At 38.8% G+C, this 25,782-nt stretch overlaps 1 protein-coding gene across 1 annotated transcript; it reads right to left on the bottom strand.

The window, feature by feature from the left end:
* Positions 1-638: 638 nt before the first annotated feature.
* RAB32 (RAB32, member RAS oncogene family) lies at positions 639-19,239 on the bottom strand. The gene is made up of 3 exons (XM_015825882.1): positions 18,922-19,239; positions 4,003-4,286; positions 639-2,210 (listed from the first exon to the last, which is right to left on the bottom strand). The coding sequence occupies exons 1-3, from the start codon at positions 19,157-19,159 to the stop codon at positions 2,061-2,063; spliced, it is 672 nt and encodes a 223-aa protein (XP_015681368.1). The 5' UTR covers positions 19,160-19,239; the 3' UTR covers positions 639-2,060.
* Between the last annotated feature and the right edge of the window lie 6,543 nt (positions 19,240-25,782).

Genomic DNA, 25,782 nt, shown 5'->3' with positions numbered 1-25,782 from the left:
ATTCCAATTCTCAGAATATGCTTTGTCAATAATTCAGATACTGTACATAAGGTAAGGCAAACATGTTGCTAGAGTTTGAAGAAGGGAAATATGAAATTATAATTGAAAAATAAACAATCTGGTTTTAAAAATGTGATATTATTCAAGCAAAGCAACTGATTTCCATATTAGGAAAAAGTATAATACTTTCTCACTGAAGATGATCTAAAGCAGGGGTGTCAAACTCGCAACGTCACGTGACGTGCTGCGACGTATCATGACTTTTTTTCCATTGCCGGCAATGGGGTGGGTGCGGTTTCGCCATGACGCATCCGGCCCATGGGCCGGCAGTTTGACACACCTAATCTAAAGTGAAGGACACAAAACTTTATTATCTGAAGTTAGCAAGCACTATAAATCTCATATTCAGCATGAATCCATGCAAGTATAGATGTTTTTTGTCCTGAGGGTTATATTAAAAGTAACATCTAGAAAGCCTGTTGAAAATCATTCTGTATTTGCGTTTCAAGAACAAGGATTGAGATGAATAAACATGTATTTTCCAAATCAGTTGTACTTTTAGAACTTTTTGTAATTTTATGGTCTATTTATTTTTCTTCATAAAGCACATTGATTTTTTTTGCTTAAAATGATTTGCTCATTTTAGAATTTGAACTTTAATATATCGAAGAACATTCAGCATTTAAGTAGAAAACTATAGGAACATAGAACATTTTGACAAACCAAGATTTAAAATATAGCTGACTTTATATAAATTTCCACAAAGCTAGCACAGGCCTAGAATATAAGATTTTCAACCTGAGACATGTTCTTTGTATTCTTCTATTTGTACAAGTGACAATGTACCTGACACTTATCATATAAAAATCCAAGTATTTTTATTATATAGCTTGCATTATTTTTAAATACAGCATCAGATACACAAAATACATATATGACCCAGTCTAAATCTGAAGAGTGTTACTGTAGTCCAAAGTTCTTTACAGTTTGCAGCAGGTGACAGGTTACATTTGATCAGTATAATATACAGAAAACAGAGTTGAACCCACAGATTTAAATATTACTTGCAATTGGTGAAAGTATTTCTTTGTAGTCTTTTCTCCAAACATCCATAGATACCACAAATAATAATGAATATTTTTAGGACTCAAGTGTATATTGTACATTTGCAAATTATTCTTGTGCACAAAAGTATGCCCCCTTATCAATTCTTAATTCCCTGTGTTAAATAGTTCATTGGCGAAATATTACATCTATAAAAAAATAGCCTGTGTTTAAAATGACTATTTGCAAATTAAATCATCTCTGATTTAAAAGATAGTTTTCTGTTAAAGAATGATTTCATAAAAGCCCAGACAACATGAAATCTTTTTTGGGAAAAAAACTGTCCTTGTACAGTAAGGTATAACTTATTTTTCATATTTTAGTTAACATGTGAAAATATAATAGAGAATGTCTCTTCCAAAACAGTCAGAAATGAGTTGTACTCATTTATTTGATGGATTGCACAAATATATTCTTAGTACCTTCACACTAGCCAACTACCCTTATATTCCAAGCATTAGATTCTTATATACTTTAAGGCACATTATAAATGAGGAATCCCTGCTCAGTCCTGCCTCAGAATTAGTTATGGCTCCCAAGCACTTTATGGCTCGGGAATCTTTTTGTTTCAGAGTCCTAGTGTTAAACAGAAGACAGGCAATATTAGAGCAAGGAAGTAAAGAAATTTGACCTATATTTTTTAAAAATAAGGAAATGTATAGTTCTTATCAAAATGAGTAATTTCAACTGAACTGAATTGAAGCCAAGTCTTTCATCTAGATCCTACCTGTTTTTAGAGAGGTCAGCTTGTGACTATACTAAATAGCTTACCAATAAGAACATAGTATACGTGAAACTCTTAAGTCTTATTTGAGTTTTTAAAAAATGTAAACACCTTGGATTGTGAAGAACTTAATACCCCACAAGATAGTTGTGTGATTAAGCACCACAGCAGCTGTCCAACATGAGGAAGACAAACATCCTGCTCTTATGATGTATTGATGGAAGACATATGTCTAGCAACACTGGGATTTACTTTCTGCTTTTAGGGGATCCAGGTCCAGTTTCAATTTATCAACGTCATTCTCTTCATTTGGGAAGGCTTTCAGATTGGCAAGGATGTTTTCCACCAAAAACCGAGCAGCTTCATCAATGTTGATGTTATCCTAAGGAGACCAAGAGACAAGTTAATGCTTTACTACACACAAGGATCAAGGTGGTCCAAAATGCTTCAGTATAAATACGGTATCTACATCTCTCCTTTTAGAGCAGGGGTGTAAAACTGCCGGCCCACGGGCCGGACGCGTCATCTGGAAGCCACGCCCACCCCATTGCCGGCAATGGCAAAACCGTCCCGATACGTTGGAAGTTTGACATGTCTGTTTTAGAGAGACTGTTGGAAGTAATTTATTAATAAAATATGTTGCTGTCCTTAGAACTTGTCTTATTTTACATTATAGCTGATTTTTGTAGGAGTGCAACAAATTACAGTGGGAGAAAACTGAATTTTTGTTTTCAACATATAATATCTATTCAGAAGCATCTTTATTACATTTTCTTCATTGCATGAGCCCTGCCAAATGGCATTAAATAATCTGTATGTTCAAACATGACAGTGGGATCCATTAATTTGGTCTATTTGTGACCCCTTTGAACTGAGAGAAAGAATTGAGAGCTGCTGGGCTATCTCTTTCTTGATTCACCCTGGTAAAAGGCCAAGACATTCATCCTGCTCTATATAACTATATGTAAGAAACTGGGGCAGAATAAAATTGCCTATTTGGATCTGAATGCACAATGTATTAATAAGTCCAAATCTGAATGCATTGTTTTCAATTAAGAAAGCAACATGAGGTTTCAAGCAAACTCTTCTAGTTTGTTAGCAAGCTGTGGCTAAATCAGGGGCGTCCAACTTTGGCAACTTTAAGACTTGTGCCCCAGCCAGTATAGCTGCCTATGGAATTCTGGGAGTTGAAGACCACATAAAGTTGGAGACCGCTGGGCTAGATGAAGTAAATATATAGTCATTCCAGAGCAGATTACATAAGTTCTCTTCAATTGAAAAACTATAGAGTTTATAGTCATATTCAGTCAATATATAGACTCATAATATACATGGTTTATTAAATACCTCAATCACAATGGTCATTTGTGTGCATCACAAAAGAAATGAATGAATGAATGTAAAGTTAAAATATGACTCAAAGGGTCATATTGCTACGTTCAACAGCTGGCAAGACTTTTCTTTGTATGCATGCCAAGCATCATTAAATAAATATAGGCAATAACAAATCATTTGATGTTGGCAACATTTTTAAACCACTTTGATCCAACAACTCTGACAAACTTGAAGAAAAGAAACAGGGAGCATATCATGGTTATCAAGCTCTTAATTATTTATTTTCAGTGTAGTTATAGATCTTATGGGGAATTTATTCTTATTTCATGTTTAGCTATCTAGTTATAAAAGGTAGAAGATGGAAAACATAGATTTCTACAAGATTATCACTTTTAAGTTTACATACTGAATCAAGACTGAAAAAATAGAATTACAATATATGTGCAGGGCAACACAACTTTGCAAACATTGGGGCTTTTATATTATCAGAAAATGTAGATGTTTAAAAAGAATGGGGGAAGGGCTGACACCATTCAAAAACAATGTAGCTGTGTAAGATTTTAGGTCTTTTTTCATCCTTTTGCTGGAAAATAGAGGAAAGATCCTGGCAATATCCAATTACTTATCTCTGCCTACTGATCCATTTGCCCTAACCATTTTAATTTCCTTCATTAAAGCCCCTCTTGCTCCTTTGAGATCAATGGAACTAATAATATCTAGAAATCCAGAAAGCAACAAGTAGTGGAATTCTGAATTAGCAGGACCAAACTGCAAGGCTGGGTTAGGTCAGCAGTCCAGTTCTGAACACAGAGAAGACCTTCTTTTAGGAATAGCCTTACCTTAGCAGAAGTTTCAAACCATCCAGCAAAGCCCCCCTCTTTGCAGAACTGATTCATCTGAGAAGGAGAAGGATTTTGACTACTGTCTTTCTTCTGGTCACATTTATTGGCAAGTAGAATGGTTGGGATTGGGCTGCCATTGGGGAGCATTACTTTACTGTCCAAGTCATGTTTCCACTTGGAAACTGCCTCAAATGTTGATCCTCTGGTGACATCGAAAACTACAAAAGCTCCCACAGCTTCTTTATAGTATACTCTGGTCATATTTCCAAAGCGTTCTTGACCTGAAAGATAAATGGGCAAGTATTACAGAATACAGTATTAAATATTGCTTCCTTAANTTCTCAGAGAAAAGGTGGCGGAACGCAAACCTGGCCACGCCCTCATCAAACCCTAGGACCGCCCCTTTAGAGAACAGGAATGCAAGTAAAATTTGGGAGGGGCTATTTCCGGTGTGGGAGGGGCTATTTCCGGTGCGGCCGGCCCGGAAAAAGGTGCCGGAACGCCGTTCCGCCGCGTTCCGGCTGAAAAAAAGCCCTGCCTTCCTGAATAAATACTGGAACATGCTCTTTGTCCTGTTGAAAAAAATTAACTACAGAAACAAACCCCAAAGAACCCACAGCTTAATCCTCTATTGAATGATTAAATTGCCACCAGATGATATAAGAATCTTAAAAGTTTTTTTTTAAAAAAAAGCTAAATGACGCTATAGCGATCAGTCAGTACATACAACTGGATGGCTTAATGAAAGTTTATAAACTATAGTACATATGTTGTATGAATGTATTTAATGATCCTCATAATATATACTTACTCACATACTTACTCACTTTCCTTTCCTGAAAATATGACCAATTCTAAATTTTTGCCATGAGGCCCTAGCTTGTGTAAATAATTTAATAGCTAGTTTCACCAGCTATCCCTGTGGCAGTATCTTCTATGCATGAACACAGATGGCTGAAAAGTCCTGAAGCATATACGCTCAAACAGTTTCTTTGCTCTATACCAGGGGTAGGCAACCTTGGCTCTTTTATAACTCGTGGACTTCAACTCCCAGAATTCCTGAGCCAGCATGGCTCAGCTCGGAAACTCTCAGCATGGCTGGTTCAGGAATTCTGGGAGTTGAAGTCCACGAGTCATAAAAGAGCCAAGGTTGCCTACCCCTGCTCTATACATATATTAACATTGATATATGAACATTGTTAATTTTGCCTCTTGCACATCTATGCACTGGTATCAATATCAAATTTTGTGTGGCTTCACATCTCCTTTCTACATACACAGGATTTATGTTTGTAGCAACAATAGCAGTAAGTATACAGTACATGATCTTTAAAAACACACAAGCATGCTCCTGAAACACTGAAAATGAACTTTCATTTTGTTTTGTTGAACCTAATTAATGAAATAGTAGTATTTCTTTATCACTTGCTCCAGCTGAACAAGTCTGAAAATAGTAAGTTTTGTGAGCCTGGAAAAGAACATGCCAGCTTTAACAATTCCAAAAGGAATGCTTTTCTGTCTGTTCAAAAGCATATTTTTCAAATGATTTGCAGAACTCTTAATAGCTAATTCCTAAAAGCATAGTTACAACTCTACATTTACAAAGTTTAGGCGATTCTAGTGTCATTTCTTCCCATTATATTCCTTTTCTCTATCTGCTTTTTCAAAATTTACCTTGGTAAAGACTGCAAACTGAAGTTAACATCTCTACACAATAATGTGGAGATTTTACAACCCATGGTGAAAAAGTACTCTCGTTATTCTATTTCATCATAAAGTAGGATTTCCATAAACTATCTGGTGCGATAGGTTTAAAAATGTAAGCCTCAAAGTGACAGGTCTGCCACAGCACTTTTTCTTTTTGCTTAATGAAATGTAAAAATACATTAAAGTTCTTAAGCAACAGGGAAAGAGCAGCTAGAACGGTTAGAGGAATGACCCAATTTATATCAGAGGCAGTTGTAACCTCTAGTGTGTGCTTCCTCCTAGTTCCTTTAAACAGATTGAACAACTTTTTACCCCATTCCAAAAGCTATTTGAATGCCTGTCTGTAACAGGAAAGAAAAGGGGTAAAAAACCCCTAATTTTCTGCATCAGAAAATTTGGCAAACTCAGTTGTTTGCCAAAGCAGTTTACACAAACTTCTGCATTCAGTCCATCAGGAAATTGCACAATTATGAGGAAAAACCATATTTTGAGATGCCTCTGATCAGTTGCAACATGTAAAATTTCAAGGCATTGAGTTATCAGAATAGTTTTTAGATAATACACAGCGCCATTATTATAATTCCTAGATTTAACTATGTTTGCTTGTAAATTATCCCAGGATTCTCTGGAATTCTGGTTTATACTTGCAGCAGCGGCATAATGCTAAAAATGGTTTTAATAAATCATGCAGATTTGCATTTGCATACTCACGACACATTTGCATTCAAAAATGTTTAGAAGTGAATCAAAACAATGAAGAAATTCTATATGCCACATCCTAGTCTTCACAATATTTATATTTATATGTATCACCAGTGTAATTCAAAAGCATTATTTTTAAATTTTGGGATTGCAGCTTCTCAGATATTGGCTTTTGCTGTTTAATTCCTTTCCAAGAACTGAATTATTTTCTAAAAAAGAAAGAACAGCAATTGAGGAAAGAAGTAGCCTTTTGTTGATATTGTGCTTATTTTCTTCCAAAAAGTTAACAGTAATGTATACAACAGTCATAACCAAGTGGGGGATTGCACCTAAGTGTCTTCAAGCCTGTGTCTGTGTGCCTTCCAGTCAGTGTTAACTCTGAATGAATGCCCGGACAGTGCAGTTTTCTTGAGAAAATTTTAGAAGTGGTTTTCATTGACTCCTTCCTAAGGTTGAGAGAAAGAGTGACTGGCCCAAAGTAACCCAGCTGGCTTTCTGTCTNGGGGAGCATTACTTTACTGTCCAAGTCATGTTTCCACTTGGAAACTGCCTCAAATGTTGATCCTCTGGTGACATCGAAAACTACAAAAGCTCCCACAGCTTCTTTATAGTATACTCTGGTCATATTTCCAAAGCGTTCTTGACCTGAAAGATAAATGGGCAAGTATTACAGAATACAGTATTAAATATTGCTTCCTTAAGAGGCTGAGGGAGAATATTTGAAATTGGGCAGAACATTGGAAATAAATTGTAATAATCAAAATAGTTGGGAGAAGTGGAAGACACTTAATCGGAGTTTTCCTAAATAACTATAGCGAAATACGGCAAAACAAAGGTTAAATATAAACACTATAAATTAAGAGTGAATAGTAGGTAAAATATTTAATGTTTATCAGTTCAAAATATAAATGAGATTTTATTCACATTTAAGGACTGAGAAAGGAATAGAATATAATTTATTCTGTCTAAACCTGAGTACGTAATCCTAGACATACGATGTACAGTTATGCAAAGGTAGAGAAATACACAGAAAAAACATCGATATACTCTAGGAACCAGCAGTCCTAGAGATCTATGGGTGAAAAGAAACCCATTTTTGTAGGAGACACTGGCAGAGCCAGGAGCAGAAGTTAAACAAGGCATCAGTTTAGAATTGTTACATAGCCACAAAAGAACAAAGTCCAGCCCCCTTTCAATGCAATTAATGCTTATCTAGTTCTGTCCAGATGCTAGCAGTCTGAGCAGATTCCTGTGCATAGACTGTAGTAATAAATCAATGAAATAGAACTTTCATGTGTGAATCTGGTTTTTCATGCCTGACATTTGAGAACTAAGTGGAATTTAGAAAGCCCCTTGACAGGCCTAAAATTGGTTCCATTTAAAATCTGCCTTCAACTTAACAATAATGTAACTGTTTATGGAAAAATCAGTTGTGCGTAAATTCAGACAAATATAATCATTCATGACAGAAAATTCATAGTTGCATATACTTTTAATTATTTAGTCATGATCTTCATGCAATAGTTCATAAAAAAGAGTTGGAATGCTTGAGAACAGCCAGATATTAACTAAAATGGTTGAACTCAGTAAATTTTATTTATTTATTTATTTAATTTTTATCCCGCCCTTCTCCTTACGGACTCAGGGCGGCTGACAGCCTTATAAAACAGATACAAAGATAAAAATACCCAATTTAAAACCTAATTAAAATGAAATATTTGCTGTGGCCTATGTCAATTAAAATTACTCTTAAAACCCCACTAAAAATTCCCCATGGCCAATCCCGCTTGTTGGAAGAGCCATGTCTTAAGGGCGCGGCGGAAGGAGGGGAGATCCGGGATCACCCGGATCTCTGGGGGTAGTTCGTTCCAGAGGGTGGGAGCTCCCACCGAGAAGGCCCTCCCCCTGGAGGTCGCCAGCCGGCACTGTCTGGCTGACGGCACCCTGAGGAGACCCACCCTGTGGGAGCGTACCGGCCGATGGGAGGTAATCTGCGGCAGAAGGCGGTCTCGGAGATGACCAGAGAAATGAATAAACATACTGAAGTGCTGAAGATCAGATACCGTACTTGTCTGATACTTGTCCACATTTTAGAAATCAATGGTATTTTCCCCAAACAACAGATAAAATCCATTATTTGATGAATAAGTCTGGACACAGTTTCCCTCAAAAACAGGTCTTCACTATTCTATATTCTTTTTCTTTAAAATCCATTGAACTAGGAGAAAGAAAACCAAGGACTTTCCCTGACTTAGATGTAATATATTCTGGGTCAACACTATCAATCTTTGCAGTTTTGGGGAATTATTATAATTATTATGATCAATTAAGTATATTTTCCCACAAATGAATGTTTTGGGGAACTGAAAAAAGCCATTTGCCATTTAATGGACATTTGATTTTTAACAGACAACTTCTCCCCATTTGTCTGTTTTACCGAATGTTGCAATACTATAATATATAGGTCCAGCAATTGTGAAACAAACTCAGTGAATTCTCAAGATTTCAATGCCTAAACAACCACAGTAGAAAGGCTGAGAAAGCAAGGCTGAGAAAGCACTCATGGACTATAATTAAGAGACTATTTAGGCAAAAGGCAAATCTAGACTTGTAAAAAGCCTCCAAGCAACTATCTCTTAACCCAGAGGTCCCCAACCACCAGTCCGTGGACCGGTATCGGCCAGCAACTGATCCGCACAAACAAGCAAAGCCCCATCTGCGAGATGCAGGCAGCACACAAAATCATGCTCCCTCCAGTCTGCGGAAAAATCTCTCTCCACAGAACGGGTCCCTGGTGCTGTCTTAACCCTAATTCAGTCAAGGTGAAGTACAGATATAAGTAGTTACTGCCAACTTATTCCTTCCTGAATAAATACTGGAACATGCTCTTTGTCCTGTTGAAAAAAATTAACTACAGAAACAAACCCCAAAGAACCCACAGCTTAATCCTCTATTGAATGATTAAATTGCCACCAGATGATATAAGAATCTTAAAAGTTTTTTTTTTAAAAAAGCTAAATGACGCTATAGCGATCAGTCAGTACATACAACTGGATGGCTTAATGAAAGTTTATAAACTATAGTACATATGTTGTATGAATGTATTTAATGATCCTCATAATATATACTTACTCACATACTTACTCACTTTCCTTTCCTGAAAATATGACCAATTCTAAATTTTTGCCATGAGGCCCTAGCTTGTGTAAATAATTTAATAGCTAGTTTCACCAGCTATCCCTGTGGCAGTATCTTCTATGCATGAACACAGATGGCTGAAAAGTCCTGAAGCATATACGCTCAACCTTCGAACAGTTTCTTTGCTCTATACCAGGGGTGGGCAACCTTGGCTCTTTTATGACTCGTGGACTTCAACTCCCAGAATTCCTGAGCCAGCATGGCTCAGCTCGGAAACTCTCCCTTTCCCCTCAGCATGGCTGGTTCAGGAATTCTGGGAGTTGAAGTCCACGAGTCATAAAAGAGCCAAGGTTGCCTACCCCTGCTCTATACATACATTAACACTGATATATGAACATTGTTAATTTTGCCTCTTGCACATCTATGCACTGGTATCAATATCAAATTTTGTGTGGCTTCACATCTCCTTTCTACATACACAGGATTTATGTTTGTAGCAACAATAGCAGTAAGTATACAGTACATGATCTTTAAAAACACACAAGCATGCTCCTGAAACACTGAAAATGAACTTTCATTTTGTTTTGTTGAACCTAATTAATGAAATAGTAGTATTTCTTTATCACTTGCTCCAGCTGAACAAGTCTGAAAATAGTAGTTTTGTGAGCCTGGATAAGAACATGCCAGCTTTAACAATTCCAAAAGGAATGCTTTGTACACATTTCTGTCTGTTCAAAAGCATATTTTTCAAATGATTTGCAGAACTCTTAATAGCTAATTCCTAAAAGCATAGTTACAACTCTACATTTACAAAGTTTAGGCGATTCTAGTGTCATTTCTTCCCATTATATTCCTTTTCTCTATCTGCTTTTTCAAAATTTACCTTGGTAAAGACTGCAAACTGAAGTTAACATCTCTACACAATAATGTGGAGATTTTACAACCCATGGTGAAAAAGTACTCTCGTTATTCTATTTCATCATAAAGTAGGATTTCCATAAACTATCTGGTGCGATAGGTTTAAAAATGTAAGCCTCAAAGTGACAGGTCTGCCACAGCACTTTTTGTTTTTGCTTAATGAAATGTAAAAATACATTAAAGTTCTTAAGCAACATGGAAAGAGCAGCTAGAACGGTTAGAGGAATGACCCAATTTATATCAGAGGCAGTTGTAACCTCTAGTGTGTGCTTCCTCCTAGTTCCTTTAAACAGATTGAACAACTTTTTACCCCATTCCAAAAGCTATTTGAATGCGTCTGTAACAGGAAAGAAAAGGGGTAAAAAACCCCTAATTTTCTGCATCAGAAAATTTGGCAAACTCAGTTGTTTGCCAAAGCAGTTTACACAAACTTCTGCATTCAGTCCATCAGGAAATTGCACAATTATGAGGAAAAACCATATTTTGAGATGCCTCTGATCAGTTGCAACATGTAAAATTTCAAGGCATTGAGTTATCAGAATAGTTTTTAGATAATACACAGCGCCATTATTATAATTCCTAGATTTAACTATGTTTGCTTGTAAATTATCCCAGGATTCTCTGGAATTCTGGTTTATACTCGCAGCAGCGGCATAATGCTAAAAATGGTTTTAATAAATCATGCAGATTTGCATTTGCATACTCACGACACATTTGCATTCAAAAATGTTTAGAAGTGAATCAAAACAATGAAGAAATTCTATATGCCACATCCTAGTCTTCACAATATTTATATTTATATGTATCACCAGTGTAATTCAAAAGCATTATTTTTAAATTTTGGGATTGCAGCTTCTCAGATATTGGCTTTTGCTGTTTAATTCCTTTCCAAGAACTGAATTATTTTCTAAAAAAGAAAGAACAGCAATTGAGGAAAGAAGTAGCCTTTTGTTGATATTGTGCTTATTTTCTTCCAAAAAGTTAACAGTAATGTATACAATTCCTTCCATTCCATTTTATATTCACGTCTCTTACAGCAATAGCTTAAATGACCAGTCATAACCAAGTGGGGGATTGCACCTAAGTGTCTTCAAGCCTGTGTCTGTGTGCCTTCCAGTCAGTGTTAACTCTGAATGAATGCCCGGACAGTGCAGTTTTCTTGAGAAAATTTTAGAAGTGGTTTTCATTGACTCCTTCCTAAGGTTGAGAGAAAGAGTGACTGGCCCAAAGTAACCCAGCTGGCTTTCTGTCTAAGGAGGAACTAGAACTCGCAGTGTCCCAGTTTCTAGCCTGGTGTCTTAACCACAACACCAACTGGCTTTTAGCTCAAGCCTATATTTGCTATTATTGCTGAACATTTGCGTGATAAATCTTATTTTGAGATCCAAGTCATCTTTCTATTTGCCCAGGCTTTGAGTTCCATTGTAGAGAGTGCTCAGACTTTACATTAAGTTATTTTGTGTGAGTCTGTTTTTTACATTTTACTATTATGTTCTTTTTCCTTATTGTGTATATGATCATCAAATCTCACAGTTTCTTTACAGACCTGAAAACAAGAAACATGCTTTGTCGTACAACTGAGAAAATAATGACAGATGAACAGATAAAAACACTGCATATCAAGGACTCATTTCTATGGCTTCAATTTTTCAGTAACCACCAAATGTATAATCATCTGAAGCGGAAGAAGCAGAAAAATTCTACTGAACAGCTAGTAACGTACACGGATGCATTTGCAAAGCTGATTGTATGATGGTAAAAAAAAGGCAGGATTTTTGTAGAACAGAATTTGTTGCCAGATGTACTGCATTAAAATTCCTGCAATCACGAGTTAAGATGAACTTTAGAAGTCAAGATGGACAAGGCTGTTATAAAACAACACAACTTGGGAGACTAGTCTCCCTATCTGTTCTGTTAAAGCTTCAAACTTAGTTTTAAATCACATACACTGCATACAGAAAAGCCCTTCCACAGGATGAAGATTTATTACAGGCTTTTATTATTTATTTATAGTTTCTATAGTTCATTTTTCCACATATGTAATTCACTTTTGAAAATCCCTCTCTACTCATGCACTGAAAGTTTTTTCTTTATTTTAAAGGACTCAAATTTGTAGTACATTTATAAAGAGAAAGGTTTTTTTATTAAAAGTCTTGCTTCCTTAGAAGCAATCTGAAAATGTGCTAAAATTAAGACTAGAGGATTTCCATTCATAAGGGTTTCTTCTCATGTGATAATGGAATGAGCAGTCACTTCCGTATTCTACCATGTCCTTCCACAACATAAAACTAAAGCAACAAGCCGTAGGAACTCCTTCATGCATCAAGTACTTCTTAGCCATGTATTATTACTGAGGCCTTCAATAGTACTCAGCCCCCATTGGGATAGCAGCTCAAATACAATCTGCTTTTGCGGAATCCATTAATGTAAGTTAAGCAGGCAAATTATTTGGACCAAGATCAAAAAAGCTGCTTTAGACATACTTGGGCACTGGCACACCCCCAGAAATAGCTTCTCTCAACAGCTGACTCTCAAGTCGTATCAAAGCTCCGGGTGCATAGAGCCCAACGTGATCTGAACCATGATTCCACTCTAGAAAGGCATTCACTGAATCGTTCTGGGTGAAGCAGGGGGAAAAAAAGCTGAAGTGCTTTAGCAAGAGATTGATTAAAAGGTGGTGTTGAACATCATTATCAATCTCCTACCCAAATATTTTTTTCAGTAAACCAAGATATACTAATTTTCAATCCACTGTAAATTTGGGAGGCAAGAGACTGGTTAAATCTATTAAAATAGTAAAATGGGGGAAATGTAGGTCTTTGTTAAGGTAGGAAAAGAAAAAAAAAAAGACCCTATTTGCATAAGAATCATTATATGTCCTTAATTTCAGTACTTTTCCATTTGATGGGGTAGTTGTAGTCTTGGAACTGCAGTGTGAAATCAATCTTCTTCAAACTGTATCTTTCAAACTCTATAATCCCCAGTTAGGATGGTCACTGAGTTTACTGGCCGGGGATTACGAGAATTAGAAATCTAACAGATTTAGAAAACACTAGGTTGGGGAAGGCTGACATTTTTCTATAAAGGTAGGGATCTCTCTACTGCCCTCACCTTTAACTTCTATCTAGGAGTTTATTTAAACTTTTTTTTTTTTTTGCAAATATGACTTTCCTCTTTATATTTAAATGGTATACCAACATTTTTTCTCTAGCAGCTTTAAAATGGAAGATACTGGGTTTGATCACATTAGCACTGTTTGGCAGTGCTTTCCACAATCATCTAAAAATAAAGCCACTGGCAGAATCTGTACATTATACAAACCATAATATGGTTTTCCCAAAGGTGCTTTTACAAAGGCAACTAAACTTTCTTGGGTTTTGTTTGTTTTTTAAAATCATTTTGTTTCTCATCCAAGACGTTTCTTCAGTTTAACTTGGGTGAGAAGTGAAAAGTTTTTGAAAAAAACAAAACAAAACCCAAGAAAGTCCAGTTGCCTTTTGGAAAAGCATTTTGGGGACAACCATGACCTGGATGATTGACAGTCTCCATAGATATAATATGGTTTCCTTGTCTTTGCCTTGTTCTATATACAAACCAAGGCTTATGGTTTATAAAACTGGCCTAACACTGTACAAACCTTGGCCACTATGGCTTATTCTACACACTACACACACTGACACACTCATGTGTTATAGTGAAAACATGTGTTCTTTCCCCACCTTGGATCAATATACAAGTATTTCAATTAAGAGAGTTTGACTTATATTGAACAGTAATGTACTTACTAAACTGACACCTTTCATTTCTGCTTATATAAGCACTCAAGTTGGCTAGCAAGAGTAGTGTAATAAAGCTTACAGAAGGACACTTTTTGAGACCACAAGACAGAATACATATACACTGTATATGCCCAACCTCTAACCAACCTGAATAAAATCTAGCAGATGAATTTGAGCAGCAGGTACTAGGTTGATATGTGTTAACTTTGATCGAGCTTTGGGACAGTTGTTTTCCATTTTGTGGCAAGATATTGTGTGATCCAGCCTGTTAGGCTAATTTATGGCTCAGCTGTGCAAATCCAGAAAAGCATTTAATTAAGTAGCTAGGTAAAATATGTTTCAGGAATGTAGTCATATCGAACAAGCTCTCTCCTCAATTTGCCTGCTTTGCAGACAAGGAATTCCCAATCCTAGTCTTTTCCCCTTCCACATAAATCTGCTTACCTAGTATGGCCAATAGCTAGGATGGATTTATAGTCCATCCCAGCCAAAGGCCACTAGCAAGAGGTAATTAGACAAAAGGCAGAGGTCTCCTAAAGGAGTAGTATTGCTGGTAAGCTTTATTGGCAGATTGCCTGGATGTACCCAACCTGCTAATAATTTAGTTGTGTTGAAGTTTTGAAAAGATGCCATTGGTGAGGTTTGAAAAAGAGTTAAAGGCGTTTCAGAATACTCAATATAAAACCTACTAAACCAGAGGTCTTCAAACTTGGCCCTTTTATGACTTGTGGACTTCAACTCCCAGAATTCCTCAGCCAGTATGCCTGGCTGAGGAATTCTGAGAGTTGAAGTCCACAAGTCACAAAAGGGCCAAGTTTGAAGACCCCTGTATTAAACCTATTGTGGATTGGCTACTCTGTAAGAAGCGAGTAAGCCACAAAAAGCAGTATGAAACAAAGCATATATTAGCCGTTGACTAAATCCTTATATATTCCAGGAAAAATTGTGCTATGTACCACATAATCTCTACTCCCACTGTACATTTATAAATAGGAAGTATCACTCATGAATAGGTGGGCATGTCCTTTTCTTTGCCATACAATTATCCCAGCATGTCAATGAAGAACTAATGCAATTTTCTATCCTAGAGGAAGTCATTCTGACTCTGAAGGTTAGGTGTAACCTCATTTTAACAGTACTATAGGTAGTCCCTGCTTAATGACTATAATTGAGATCAGAGCGAAGGGGTCATTAAGCAAGATGCCATGGGACCATTTCACTTAATAACCACACTCAGCATTGCTAGTTGTGCTTGTAAAACAATCTGGTGGATTATTGTGGGAATCCCAAGTAAGGAATGTGGATACCTCAGGGGATTGGAGGAGCCCCAGCACAGGCCATACCTGAGTGTCTCTCAGGAGTTGAAAATCCTCTCTGCCAAAATCCAAGCAGGGTTTTCAGCCCCTGAGAAAGAGACACCTGCCTTTGCCCTATGCTGGGTCTTTATCACCCTCACACAGCTTGCTATACTTTATTATGCTGCCACTCCGCCCAGAAGCTGAAAATCCTCCTTGCTGAAATCCAAGCAGGATTTTCAGTCCCTAAACAGGGAGACATCACATGGGTCTGCCCTGGGCCTCCCATGCCTCGAGGCACCCTGTACTCTTACCTTGCCTTATTTACTCTTACCTTACTCTTTCCTTACCACATTGCCTCTCTGCTCTGTGGATTGCAAATCTTCTGTGGCTGAAAATCTTGCTTGGATTTTGGGACATACCTTTTCAGTTAGAGGGAGGAAGTCCTCTCAGCTGTTGGCATTGGCTGGCAATCACATGATGACAGGGCACTTGGCAATCAGCCATAAATGTGAATGGGTTGTCAGATGCCCAGATTCCAATCACATGACCATGGGGTGCTGCAATGGCCATAACTTTGAGCATGGGTTGGAAATTCCTTTGTTCAACACCTTCATAATTTTGGCTGTCGAATGATCATTAAATGAGGACTACCTGGAGCACTGACTTTAAGACGGCCTTTGGGCTGCAGACTTCATGCTAAAATATTTTTTTTCCCTTGTAGTGTCTCATCCTATTTTTAACACCTTACCTAAAGAAAAATTCAGCAAATTCACATGGCCTTTTGTGATGTCCTAAAAAATTATTAACTACAGTAAAAAGATTTCTCATTATTTGTGCAGAATTTTAAGTTCAAAAGATTTATAGTTTAAGACTGTAAATAAAGCAGGCTGTAATTACATGTAGACACATGAAATGAAAAAAATTTCCAGTACTTTTCAGTTTTATTTAGTATCTTCTTGTTGAACCTAGGCAGCTTACACGCTATTATGCTCTTTTGAGTTGATTTAATAATGTATTGGCCTGATATGGATTAAAGAGGATTTAAATTAACAATCTAATGTTACTTGACTCCTATAATGGGAATTACAGTCTGAACTAGTTGTTTAGTCAGTGTCTTTCACTGGACAATCATTTTTTTAATGTTTTAGAAATCAGTTTTAAACAAAACTTATACATTCTCCATCACTTAACCATACTCTTCTATATGCCTCAAAGATTGTCATTTTTGATGATGTAGTAGCTGAAAGTTTTTCTTTGTACCCATATATTGCAATACTTGTTTGAGATACAAAGACAGAAGACTGAGCAGTTGTGCAGAATGACTGTCACATGTTACAACTGGAGTGTCACACCCTTTTACAAAAAGTTGCAATTTGTGGAGAACTCATACATTTGGCTCATGAGAACATTCAATACTGCTAATAAAATGCCACTTGTAAGTCCTATGCTACAGCTACAGTCTTTCTCATATTACATATATATATATATACACACAATTATTATTCACATGAATTAAAGCAATAGCTAAACTCTTAAATATTGTTATGTGGCAACTGCTAGCATTCTAATTCCCTTGAAACTGAGCTATGAGTAGAAGGGGCCTAGCTAGATCACGGGGAAGCAATATCTCACTATTTGCTTGCAAAATCTGATGAATGATTTTGCAAGCAATTTGGAAACCATACCAAATTTTCTAGAGCAATACCATAATATCCAAACACATCTTTAACCAAGGATTTTCACAGATGTAAAAAAAAAAAAAAAGGAAAATAGTGCCATTTTTATATTTCTCAAAAGTTTATTTCCTACCTTTAGGATACATTACTTAATAGTTTTATTAAATAGATTTTTAAACTTCAAAAATTAAACCTCAGTTGAGAAGATGAATTGTAAAAGGCTGCAAAATATTTGTTGCATGCTGGCTGGGGAATTCTGGAAGTTGCAATTCCTCACATCTTAAAATTGTCAAGATTGAGAAACACTGGTTTAGCCACTCCACTTATATGATGAAGTGATCCGTAGTTCACAAAAGCACATGCCTTTTATAAAATACAGTATTCTAAAAAGCTAATATCTAGCTGTAATCCCTTCATTGTCACTCAGATACAGGCCCCAAACAATTTAGTTACACCCAGTTTCAGAGGCAAGATTAGAGTCTAGAGTATGTCTTGCATTTAGCTGCTCTGTAAAAAATGGTTTAAAGGGAGAATTTGATAAATATCTAAGAGAAAAGTAATTTGACTTATCCATAAAATCACACAAAACAGAACAATATAAAACTTCATACCCAAGTTTTCTGCCATTTACCACTTCCAGAACTTTAAACAATGAAAAAACCAAGTGGGAAAAAAAGTACCAGGAGAGCAAATGTCATAAATCTCACAATTGCGTTAAAGATATTTTACTATTTTCAAGTGACCACCAGTAAAACACACAGAGAAATCTTCTCCAGTTCTTCTTCAGACTATCTGGAAAATTATAAATGCAACCCCAAAATATGAGTGCTCCCCTAACCCATGCCATAGCTGTCAACATCAAACAGGTGAAGCTTTCTCAGCATCAGCATAAAAAAAAAGTTTTAATCTTTTGAAAAGCTACTATCAAGCAGCTGCTCAGAAAACACTTGGCCAGAGGAGAGGAGGGTTGTTTAAAGCTGGAAATGTAACAAAAACCCATCTTTAAAATTTGTGTAGAGGTTTATTAACCTCTGGTATTTTTCCTGAATGAATATCCCTTCTTCATAGAACAAAAATAAGTGGATACTTATTCATGTATTCTTATACTTATTTATGTATTCCAGGGTACATATGCGCTGCAAATCTACACAACATCAAAGCTACTAGTAAGTACATCCAAAACAAATAAGATTCTTCCAAGTTGGAGCAAATATACTCCCAGAATCATCAACAAGATCTCCCCACTCCTCCCAGGAGCTCAGAATGGTACAATTCAACCTAGCACATTTATCCTCATACCTCCCTCTTGAGCTATATAAAGCCTAAAGGAGAAAAAAGAGAAGGATTTTAGAAGTTGAGTAGGCACCTGAACTCGAAGTCTCCCCCAGTTCGTTTGCACTCTGCCCCATTTGCCTTTATCTTATTGAAAGCCAGTTGCAACTTGCTCATGCGTCTAAGGCAGTGTTTCTCAACCTTGACAATGTTAAGGCATGTGGACTTCAACTCCCAGAATTCCACAGCCAGCATTGCTGGCTGTGGAATTCTGGGAGTTGAAGTCCACATGCCTTAAAATTGTCAAGGTTGATAAACACTGGTCTAAGAACATGCAAAGCAAGGGGATTTCCCCCTCCAGCTGAGGCAATCCAGTCGGGCCGGATGGGCCATTTCCCAGCCCAAACTTCTCGTCCCCCCTCTCACCTGCGATGTCCCAGAGCTGCAACCTGACCAGAGTCCTGCTATCCCAGTTGAGGACTTTGAGAGCGAAATCCACCCCGATGGTAGCCCGGTAGTGCTGGGAGAAGAGCTGGTGGACGTAGCGCTTGATGATGCTTGTTTTGCCGACACCCAGCTCCCCGATGACTAAAACCTTAAAGAGATGTTCCCGACTCTCAGGTACTCCGGACCCGCCTCCCCCTCCTCTCTCTACTCCAGCCATTCCGGCTTCGCCACTCGCCGCCCTCCACGCTCCTCGATCTGCGCTCGTGCGAAAACCCAGCCCGGCGGGAGCAAAGGAAGGAAGGAAGACGGGGAGCGCTTCCTCACGTGCTCCGGGACCTTTCTTTGTCCAATCCCGCTTCTTTGGCGGGAAGATATACGTCCCGACCGTCGGCAGGCACAGGGGGGGGAGAAAAGAAGGCGGGAACCACCTGACTGGAGTCACAGGACACGGAAACCCGGCGGAGTTATAAAACTTGTGAAAGGGGCGGAGGCCAGCGCCGCCGTTCGCTCCCCGTCGGAGGAGCTTCTTCGCTAGGGAGGAAACTTACGCCAAAAAAATAAAAGTGCATTTCGCTCGGAGGCTTTTATTTTGAAAGGAAAGCAGCTGGGGAGGAGGGGAGAGCCGCGTTTTCCGCGCGGAGATACATCAAGCCAAGCGGGGGAAAGGCGTAGCCGGCCCGTCGCGGATGCTCTCTGTAGCGCTGCAAGTGGGAAGGGTGGCGCAAAAGACGGCTGGAGAAAAACAAAAGGAGAGCGGTTCTCTACAGTGTTTCTCAACCTTGACAATTTTAAGGCATGTGGACTTCAACTCCCAGAATTCCACAGCCAGCGATGCTGGCTGTGGAATTCTGGGAGTTGAAGTCCACATGCCTTAAAATTGTGCAAGGTTGAGAAACACTGCGTAGCTCAGTTACTATGATACTACAGAGGGATCGGCCCGCGTTAAGAAACGCGCCTTTTGCATGGTCCTAGTTTTAATTGTCACATCCTCCCGTTTACCACCACCCCCCAAGCCTTTGATGGGCACTGTGCAAAAATCACACACCTCTCCCCGTGGCTTAGAAGGAGACGCTGCGCCGCTGCTGCTGGTGCTTCCGCGAATAGTAAGAGCAATGAGCAGGCAAGGGCTTCGGCGTGTGCTCTTCGTCCAGGAAATACTACGGGTTTAGTGCACGTTCCCTAGCTGTCCACAAGCATCGCAGCCTTCTCATCCTTGCATTTTTGCACCAGGTGGTAAAGCTGCTTCTGTTACGAAGCTGTTGAGGATCTACAGGAGACGCCTTTCTGAAGATGCTCTTTGCCGAACAAATAAAAGGCCATCTGCTATTGTTTAGCTGGCATTCCCTCTGCTTGTGGGAGTAACCAAGACGGTCGTTCTAGTGTCATCCATTTAATTTATTAACCAATACTCTCAATTCTTCCTTCCCCTCCGTTGGGCTTAAATTCAAGTGCAATGTAACTCATCTGGTGCAGTTCCTTTCCCCTGTGTTCTGATTCTCCCTTTCTCTTCTTGCATTCTTGCCAGATGGCATTGTTGTGCTCTCTCTGGGAAATGTGTGTTTGGAATGCATGTATTCTGAGCCTATGCTTGGATCATATGTGTAAGTGTTGGGCTGAATACAGGCTGCCTGAACTTGGCTTTCAAGAAGAGATTGGACAACCATTTATCTGGAATGGTAGGGGGATCTCCTGCTTGAACAGGTGGTTGGACTAGAACAGAGGTCCCCAACCTGTTGGGCATCAGGTACCGCTTCCATGGAGAGAGGTTTTTCCGCGGACCGGAGGGTGCATGGTTTTGTGTGCTGTCTGCATCTCCCCGGTGGGGCTTTGCTTGTTTGTGCAGACTGATTGCTGGCATGCCGTGGTCCAGTACTGGTCCACAGACCGGGGATTGTGGACCACTGGACTAGAAGACCTCCAAGGCCCCCTCCAACAATTATTCTGTGTTCTGGGATGGTTCTGGGTATGGGGCTAGTCTGTTCATGGAATGTTTTGTACATTCCTAAAAAGAAAGATATAAGTACAGGTAGTCCTCGAATTACAATCTGTCACTTACCAACAATTTGAAGTTACGGCGGGCCTCCCCAAAAGGTACTTACGATCCAAATACAAAGTTCTTATGGTTGCTTCTCCCTCCAAGATTACGTGACTGCCTTTTGGGTGCTCGGCAATTGGCTGCATTTATGGCCATTTGCAGTGTCCTGCGGTCATATGACCACAATTTTTGATGTTTTTTGCTGGAAACCTGTATTCTGACAAAATATTCATAGTGAGCAATGGGTTTACTTAACTTTGGCAAACAATTGTGTTAGTTTTCCAACTGCTGTAAAAAGAAGGTTGTAAAATTCAGTGCGGTGACATGATAGCCCATTTAATGACTGTCATGACTTTCAACTGTAATTGCAAGCTCAATTACAGTGGTATGTGGAGGAGTATCTGTGAAATTTTCCGGTTTGCGTTGTGGTGGAACTGGACGCAGAAAAGCAGGGCTCTGCCTTCCATGCCCGATGAAGAAGGAGAGGTGCCTGATCAAACACAGAGAGATGGCGGTCTTTCCATTTGATTTGAAAAAAACTCTCCAAACCGGCAGGGGAAAGACCGGCTACATTCCTGTGGCTGGCCATTAGCTGCTGACAACTGAAGGGGAAAAAAGCACCAATTAATACATTGTAAATAGCATGTTTGGAACTGGGTGAGAATATTGATCCTTTCTTTACTATTTTACAACTGATTTTCCTGGGAAAGGCTCCCCAAAAGCTAAAAAACTCTGAATGTAAGTGGAAGCAGCGTTTTAATTTTACGGGGGATAGAAACATACAATACTGAAGTGGAAGTAATATAAAGCTACAGCTTTGATAAATTTGAGAACTGAGATAACTGTTAAGATTTTCTCTTTGAAAAAAAACATTGAGGCGAAATATAAGAAATCAATCCTTTGTTTTAAGAGTGGAAAATGGACTTGGAATGACATCTAGTGGTGGATTTGTGTATAGCGCTATAATTTGTTTCCTGGCTGCTTGGATGATTCCTAGCTTGGGAGAACAGCTGGCAATAAAGGAAAATATTTTGGCATACTTATCATCCTGACCTTGGATTATAAATACCTACTGAGCTTGGGCTTTTAACTTCAAGAGATAGTGGGAGAGAAAGACAAATTTGACCTTGGACTACACCAGACTGGGAGAGACTTTTGAGCTGTTTTCTGAGAGGTTGAACATTATGAACAATTCAAACATTGTGGATTACAACCTTGCTGGATTGACAATTTTTGGATACTTGAGACAATCACTATAAAATACTGCTTTCAGGACTGAACCTATACTTTGGAATGTATTGGATTATAAAGGATACATATAAAGACCAGAAAACTGGAGGAAACTTTGATCTACTCTTACTGAGACTGGTGATACTAGAGGATCTCCAGGAATGATGCCTCAAGAAAAAATGAAGCTCAACTTTTGATAGTATTACAGAACTGAAAAAGATTCCGTGGTTTTTCCCTTTTGTCAGGAAAGTTTGGGCAGATGATTATTGCTGTTCCCTCCAATTGTTCAGCTGCCTTTGCCTTGTGGAGGTTGTATTTGCTGAGCAGCCTGATTTTTTTCATGATGCCATGGGAAGCACTGGATAGACTCATCCAAATAGTGTAAAAGATGTTTTTTTAAATAGAATATTCTGTCTACACCTGTCACCTAACTCTCTCAATGAGTATCATAGGTGGAAGAATGGATGGTGAAGTTAATGGAGTCGGTGGAGATGGTGAAACTGACTGCTTTGATTGAAGAAAAGACCTTCATGGCCACTCCACTAAGTGCTAGTCTGTATGTAAAGAATAGACATAAAGTAATGCTACAGTATAAGCTGTCTTCGGTCTACCTTCACTATCAAGCATGCAGTCAGTAGATATGAAATTGATAGGCCAGGCCTGTTACCAAGCGATGAGGGGAACAACATGGCTTAAGTCCAAAACAAGTAGGAAGTACCGTATGTAGAAGTGTCAATTATTTCAAAAAATTGTGGGGTTCCTTAGGATTTGGTTTTTCATTTCTCCTCTACATGAGGCTTCTGGGGAAGATCATCTATTGGTGTGGGGTCATGTATGAATAGTATGTGGATGACAACGTGTTGTACATCCTGACTCCTAGCTGACTGACCAGTGCAGCCAAGGTCTTCTCTCAGTTCCTGGAGGTTGTTGGAGCCTGGATGAAGAGGAATAGGCTTAGACTCAACTTTAGCAAAACCAAGTGGTTGTGGTGTGCTTGGTCCTCCCAGATTTAAGGATTTTCCTCCATGGTCCTGAACAGGGTTGCATTGCCCGACTCAGGATTGGTGCAAACTCTGGGGATGCTCCTGGATTTTCCACAGGTTTAATTTGTTTATTATTTGTACTTGTTCTTGGATTGAGAGGCCCTCCTCATAGTCAATCATTTCTGGGTCACCTTGCAAGAGGTGCCTTTATTGCTGCCCTTGGAGACACTTGTAGCCCTCAGAAGCTACAGTTGCTCTGGAATGTGGTGGCAGAAGCAGTGATGCACAAGCCTTCCTGTGCCCATATAATACCTCTGCACTGTGAATGATCCTGATTGTTAGTTTTAGATAAATTTCAAGCTGCTGAGTTGCTAAATCTCTATATGGCCTAGGACATAACTATTAGAAGATGCATCTCTCAAAGTGCTTGCCCATCTTATGTGCTCCTCTGTGGAAGTTGGCTTGATTTGGGTTCCGTCAATTAAGCAGCGTCATCCCAGGAGGTAGGGCCTCTCTGTTGCTATAATTTCCTTTTGGAACAGCATAGTTTGGAAATTTGCATGGTCTTCATTTTCTAACCTGGCTTGTTCCACGATCTTGGGTTAGGATAGTTGGATGGGCCCTTTTAAATAGTGGTGGGTATGGTGTGGGAGGGTAGTATGTTACTCCCTTTTAGACAATGATTTTTATATATAAAATGCTATTTCTTTTAACTTTATGACCATCTTTAACCTATAGTTGGATGGTCATGGAACTAAAGAAAGAAAGACAGATGAAATATTTGGAGGGGCGTTGGAAATATTTGCAAGCTTCCAAGGACTATGTTTAAAAAGTAATTCAAAATCCTGAGTCAAAAAGCATCACTTGATTTCAAGTATTAAATGCAGAATACCCCTATTCCTCTGCATGGTAAACACTGGTTTCACAGTGGTAAATTTCTATACTTCAGAAGAAATTTAAAAAAAACAACAACTTGGCATTCTTAATTAAACCTATTTTCTTGGTAATATAAGGTGAGATGTATTATGTCACTATGGAGATTAATATGCTGCACTTCTAATGCTTAAAAGCTTTGAAGTTCTGTCCTGAAAATCAATATCCCAGGCTCTTAGAATTAATTCTGAACTTCAAAAGATTCTACCAGTCGTACATTTAGTTTCCTACCCAGGAACATGAAAGTGTCGTGAAAGAAAATAAGAAGCGTTCTGAGTTTGAATGATACAAATAAGATAGGGGATAAATAAGAATAAGAAAATAAGCACCATGGATGTCATTCTCTGTATATCCTACAAAATGTGGAATGTCTATGGAGATTCTCAATCATCCAGGTCATGTTGTCCCAAAGATGCTTTTTCTAAAAGGCAACTGTACTTTCTTGTTTTTTTTTCTTTGAAAACATTTCACTTCGCTTCTTAGAAGCTTTTTCAGTTCTAACGGACTGGTAGGGAATGGAAGAATTTGTATTCTTTGCAGTCATCTGGTAATTAGCATCCTGAGCATTAGTCACTGTGGTGGTGGGCCGTGGTGGCGCAGTGGTTAGAATGCAGTACTGCAGGCTAACTCATTGCTCATTCTAGGAGCCTTCCATCCTTCCAAGGTCAATAAAATGAGGACTTAGATTGTTGGGGGCAATGTGCTGACTCTGTAAACTGCTTAGAGAAGGCTGTAAAAGCACTATGAAGAGGTATATAAGTCTCAATTGCTATTGCTATTGCTATTAACAGCTGGCTCAGAAACTGTGTAGACCAGGGGTAGGCAACCTTGGCTCTTTTATGACTCGTGGACTTCAACTCCCAGAATTCCTGAGCCAGGAGTTGAAGTCCACGAGTCATAAAAGAGCCAAGGTTGCCTACCCCTGGTGTAGACCAACTGATAGTCAGTGGGATTAATTTAACATAGGCCAATGTGGTTTAATTTAACATAAGGCTCTTACTGGAATAGAAGGTACCGTGTCAAGATTTATGTACATCAAACTAGAGAACTGTTTTGGTTTTGCCCGAATGCTGCACTGCCTCTGCTGGGAATAATACTGCTGCAGTGGATGGGGACACAATCCAAATAAGAGGCTGGATTTAGGAGTTCATGTATTCACTTACCTATTTGCATACAGTCATTCAGATCCATCCAATCTGCAGCTGATTGGACAGGTAAAGGATTGTTCTGTCCCTGACTTGCCATTCCAACTAGCTTCCATACTACTTATAAAGGAGATGTCTTCACTTCGTCGGCTTTACAGAAGCCACTGACGCTATGGAAGAATAAATAGAGTACCGATGTCTGTTCAATATGCCAACTTTTATGCTGGAGAAATCTCATAGGATAGCCAAGAAAACAAATAAATGGATCCTAGAAGAAATCAGTGTTCTCATGTGAGAGATAAAACATGACGCTCAAATTATTACATTTTGTATACATTAGACCAGACATGTCAAACACAAGGCCTGGGGGCCAGATGTGGCCCGCGAAGTGGTTTCATGTGGCCCGTGAAGCCATCCTGGAAACAGTGAGGGAACGTCTCCCGCTGCCTTGGCCCTGGCCTAGGCCAGCCGGGAGCCAATGTACTATTTTGTGGTGGCCATCTATGCTGAAACG

The sequence above is a fragment of the Protobothrops mucrosquamatus genome, unplaced genomic scaffold, assembly GCF_001527695.2.
Source record: "Protobothrops mucrosquamatus isolate PMUCROS unplaced genomic scaffold, P.Mucros_1.0 scaffold2864, whole genome shotgun sequence".
Classification (NCBI taxonomy): Eukaryota; Metazoa; Chordata; class Lepidosauria; order Squamata; family Viperidae; genus Protobothrops; species Protobothrops mucrosquamatus.
This window is presented reverse-complemented; position numbering and strand designations above follow the sequence as displayed.

Excerpts from the sequence above, each read along its gene's own strand:
- RAB32 (XM_015825882.1), bottom strand. The coding sequence starts at position 19,159 with ATGGCTGGAGTAGAGAGAGGAGGGGGAGGCGGGTCCGGAGTACCTGAG. Across the intron at positions 4,287-18,921 it reads GCAGCTCTGGGACATCGCAG|GTCAAGAACGCTTTGGAAAT; the intron begins GTGAGAGGGGGG and ends TTTATCTTTCAG. Across the intron at positions 2,211-4,002 it reads GGTTTGAAACTTCTGCTAAG|GATAACATCAACATTGATGA; the intron begins GTAAGGCTATTC and ends TGGTCTCCTTAG.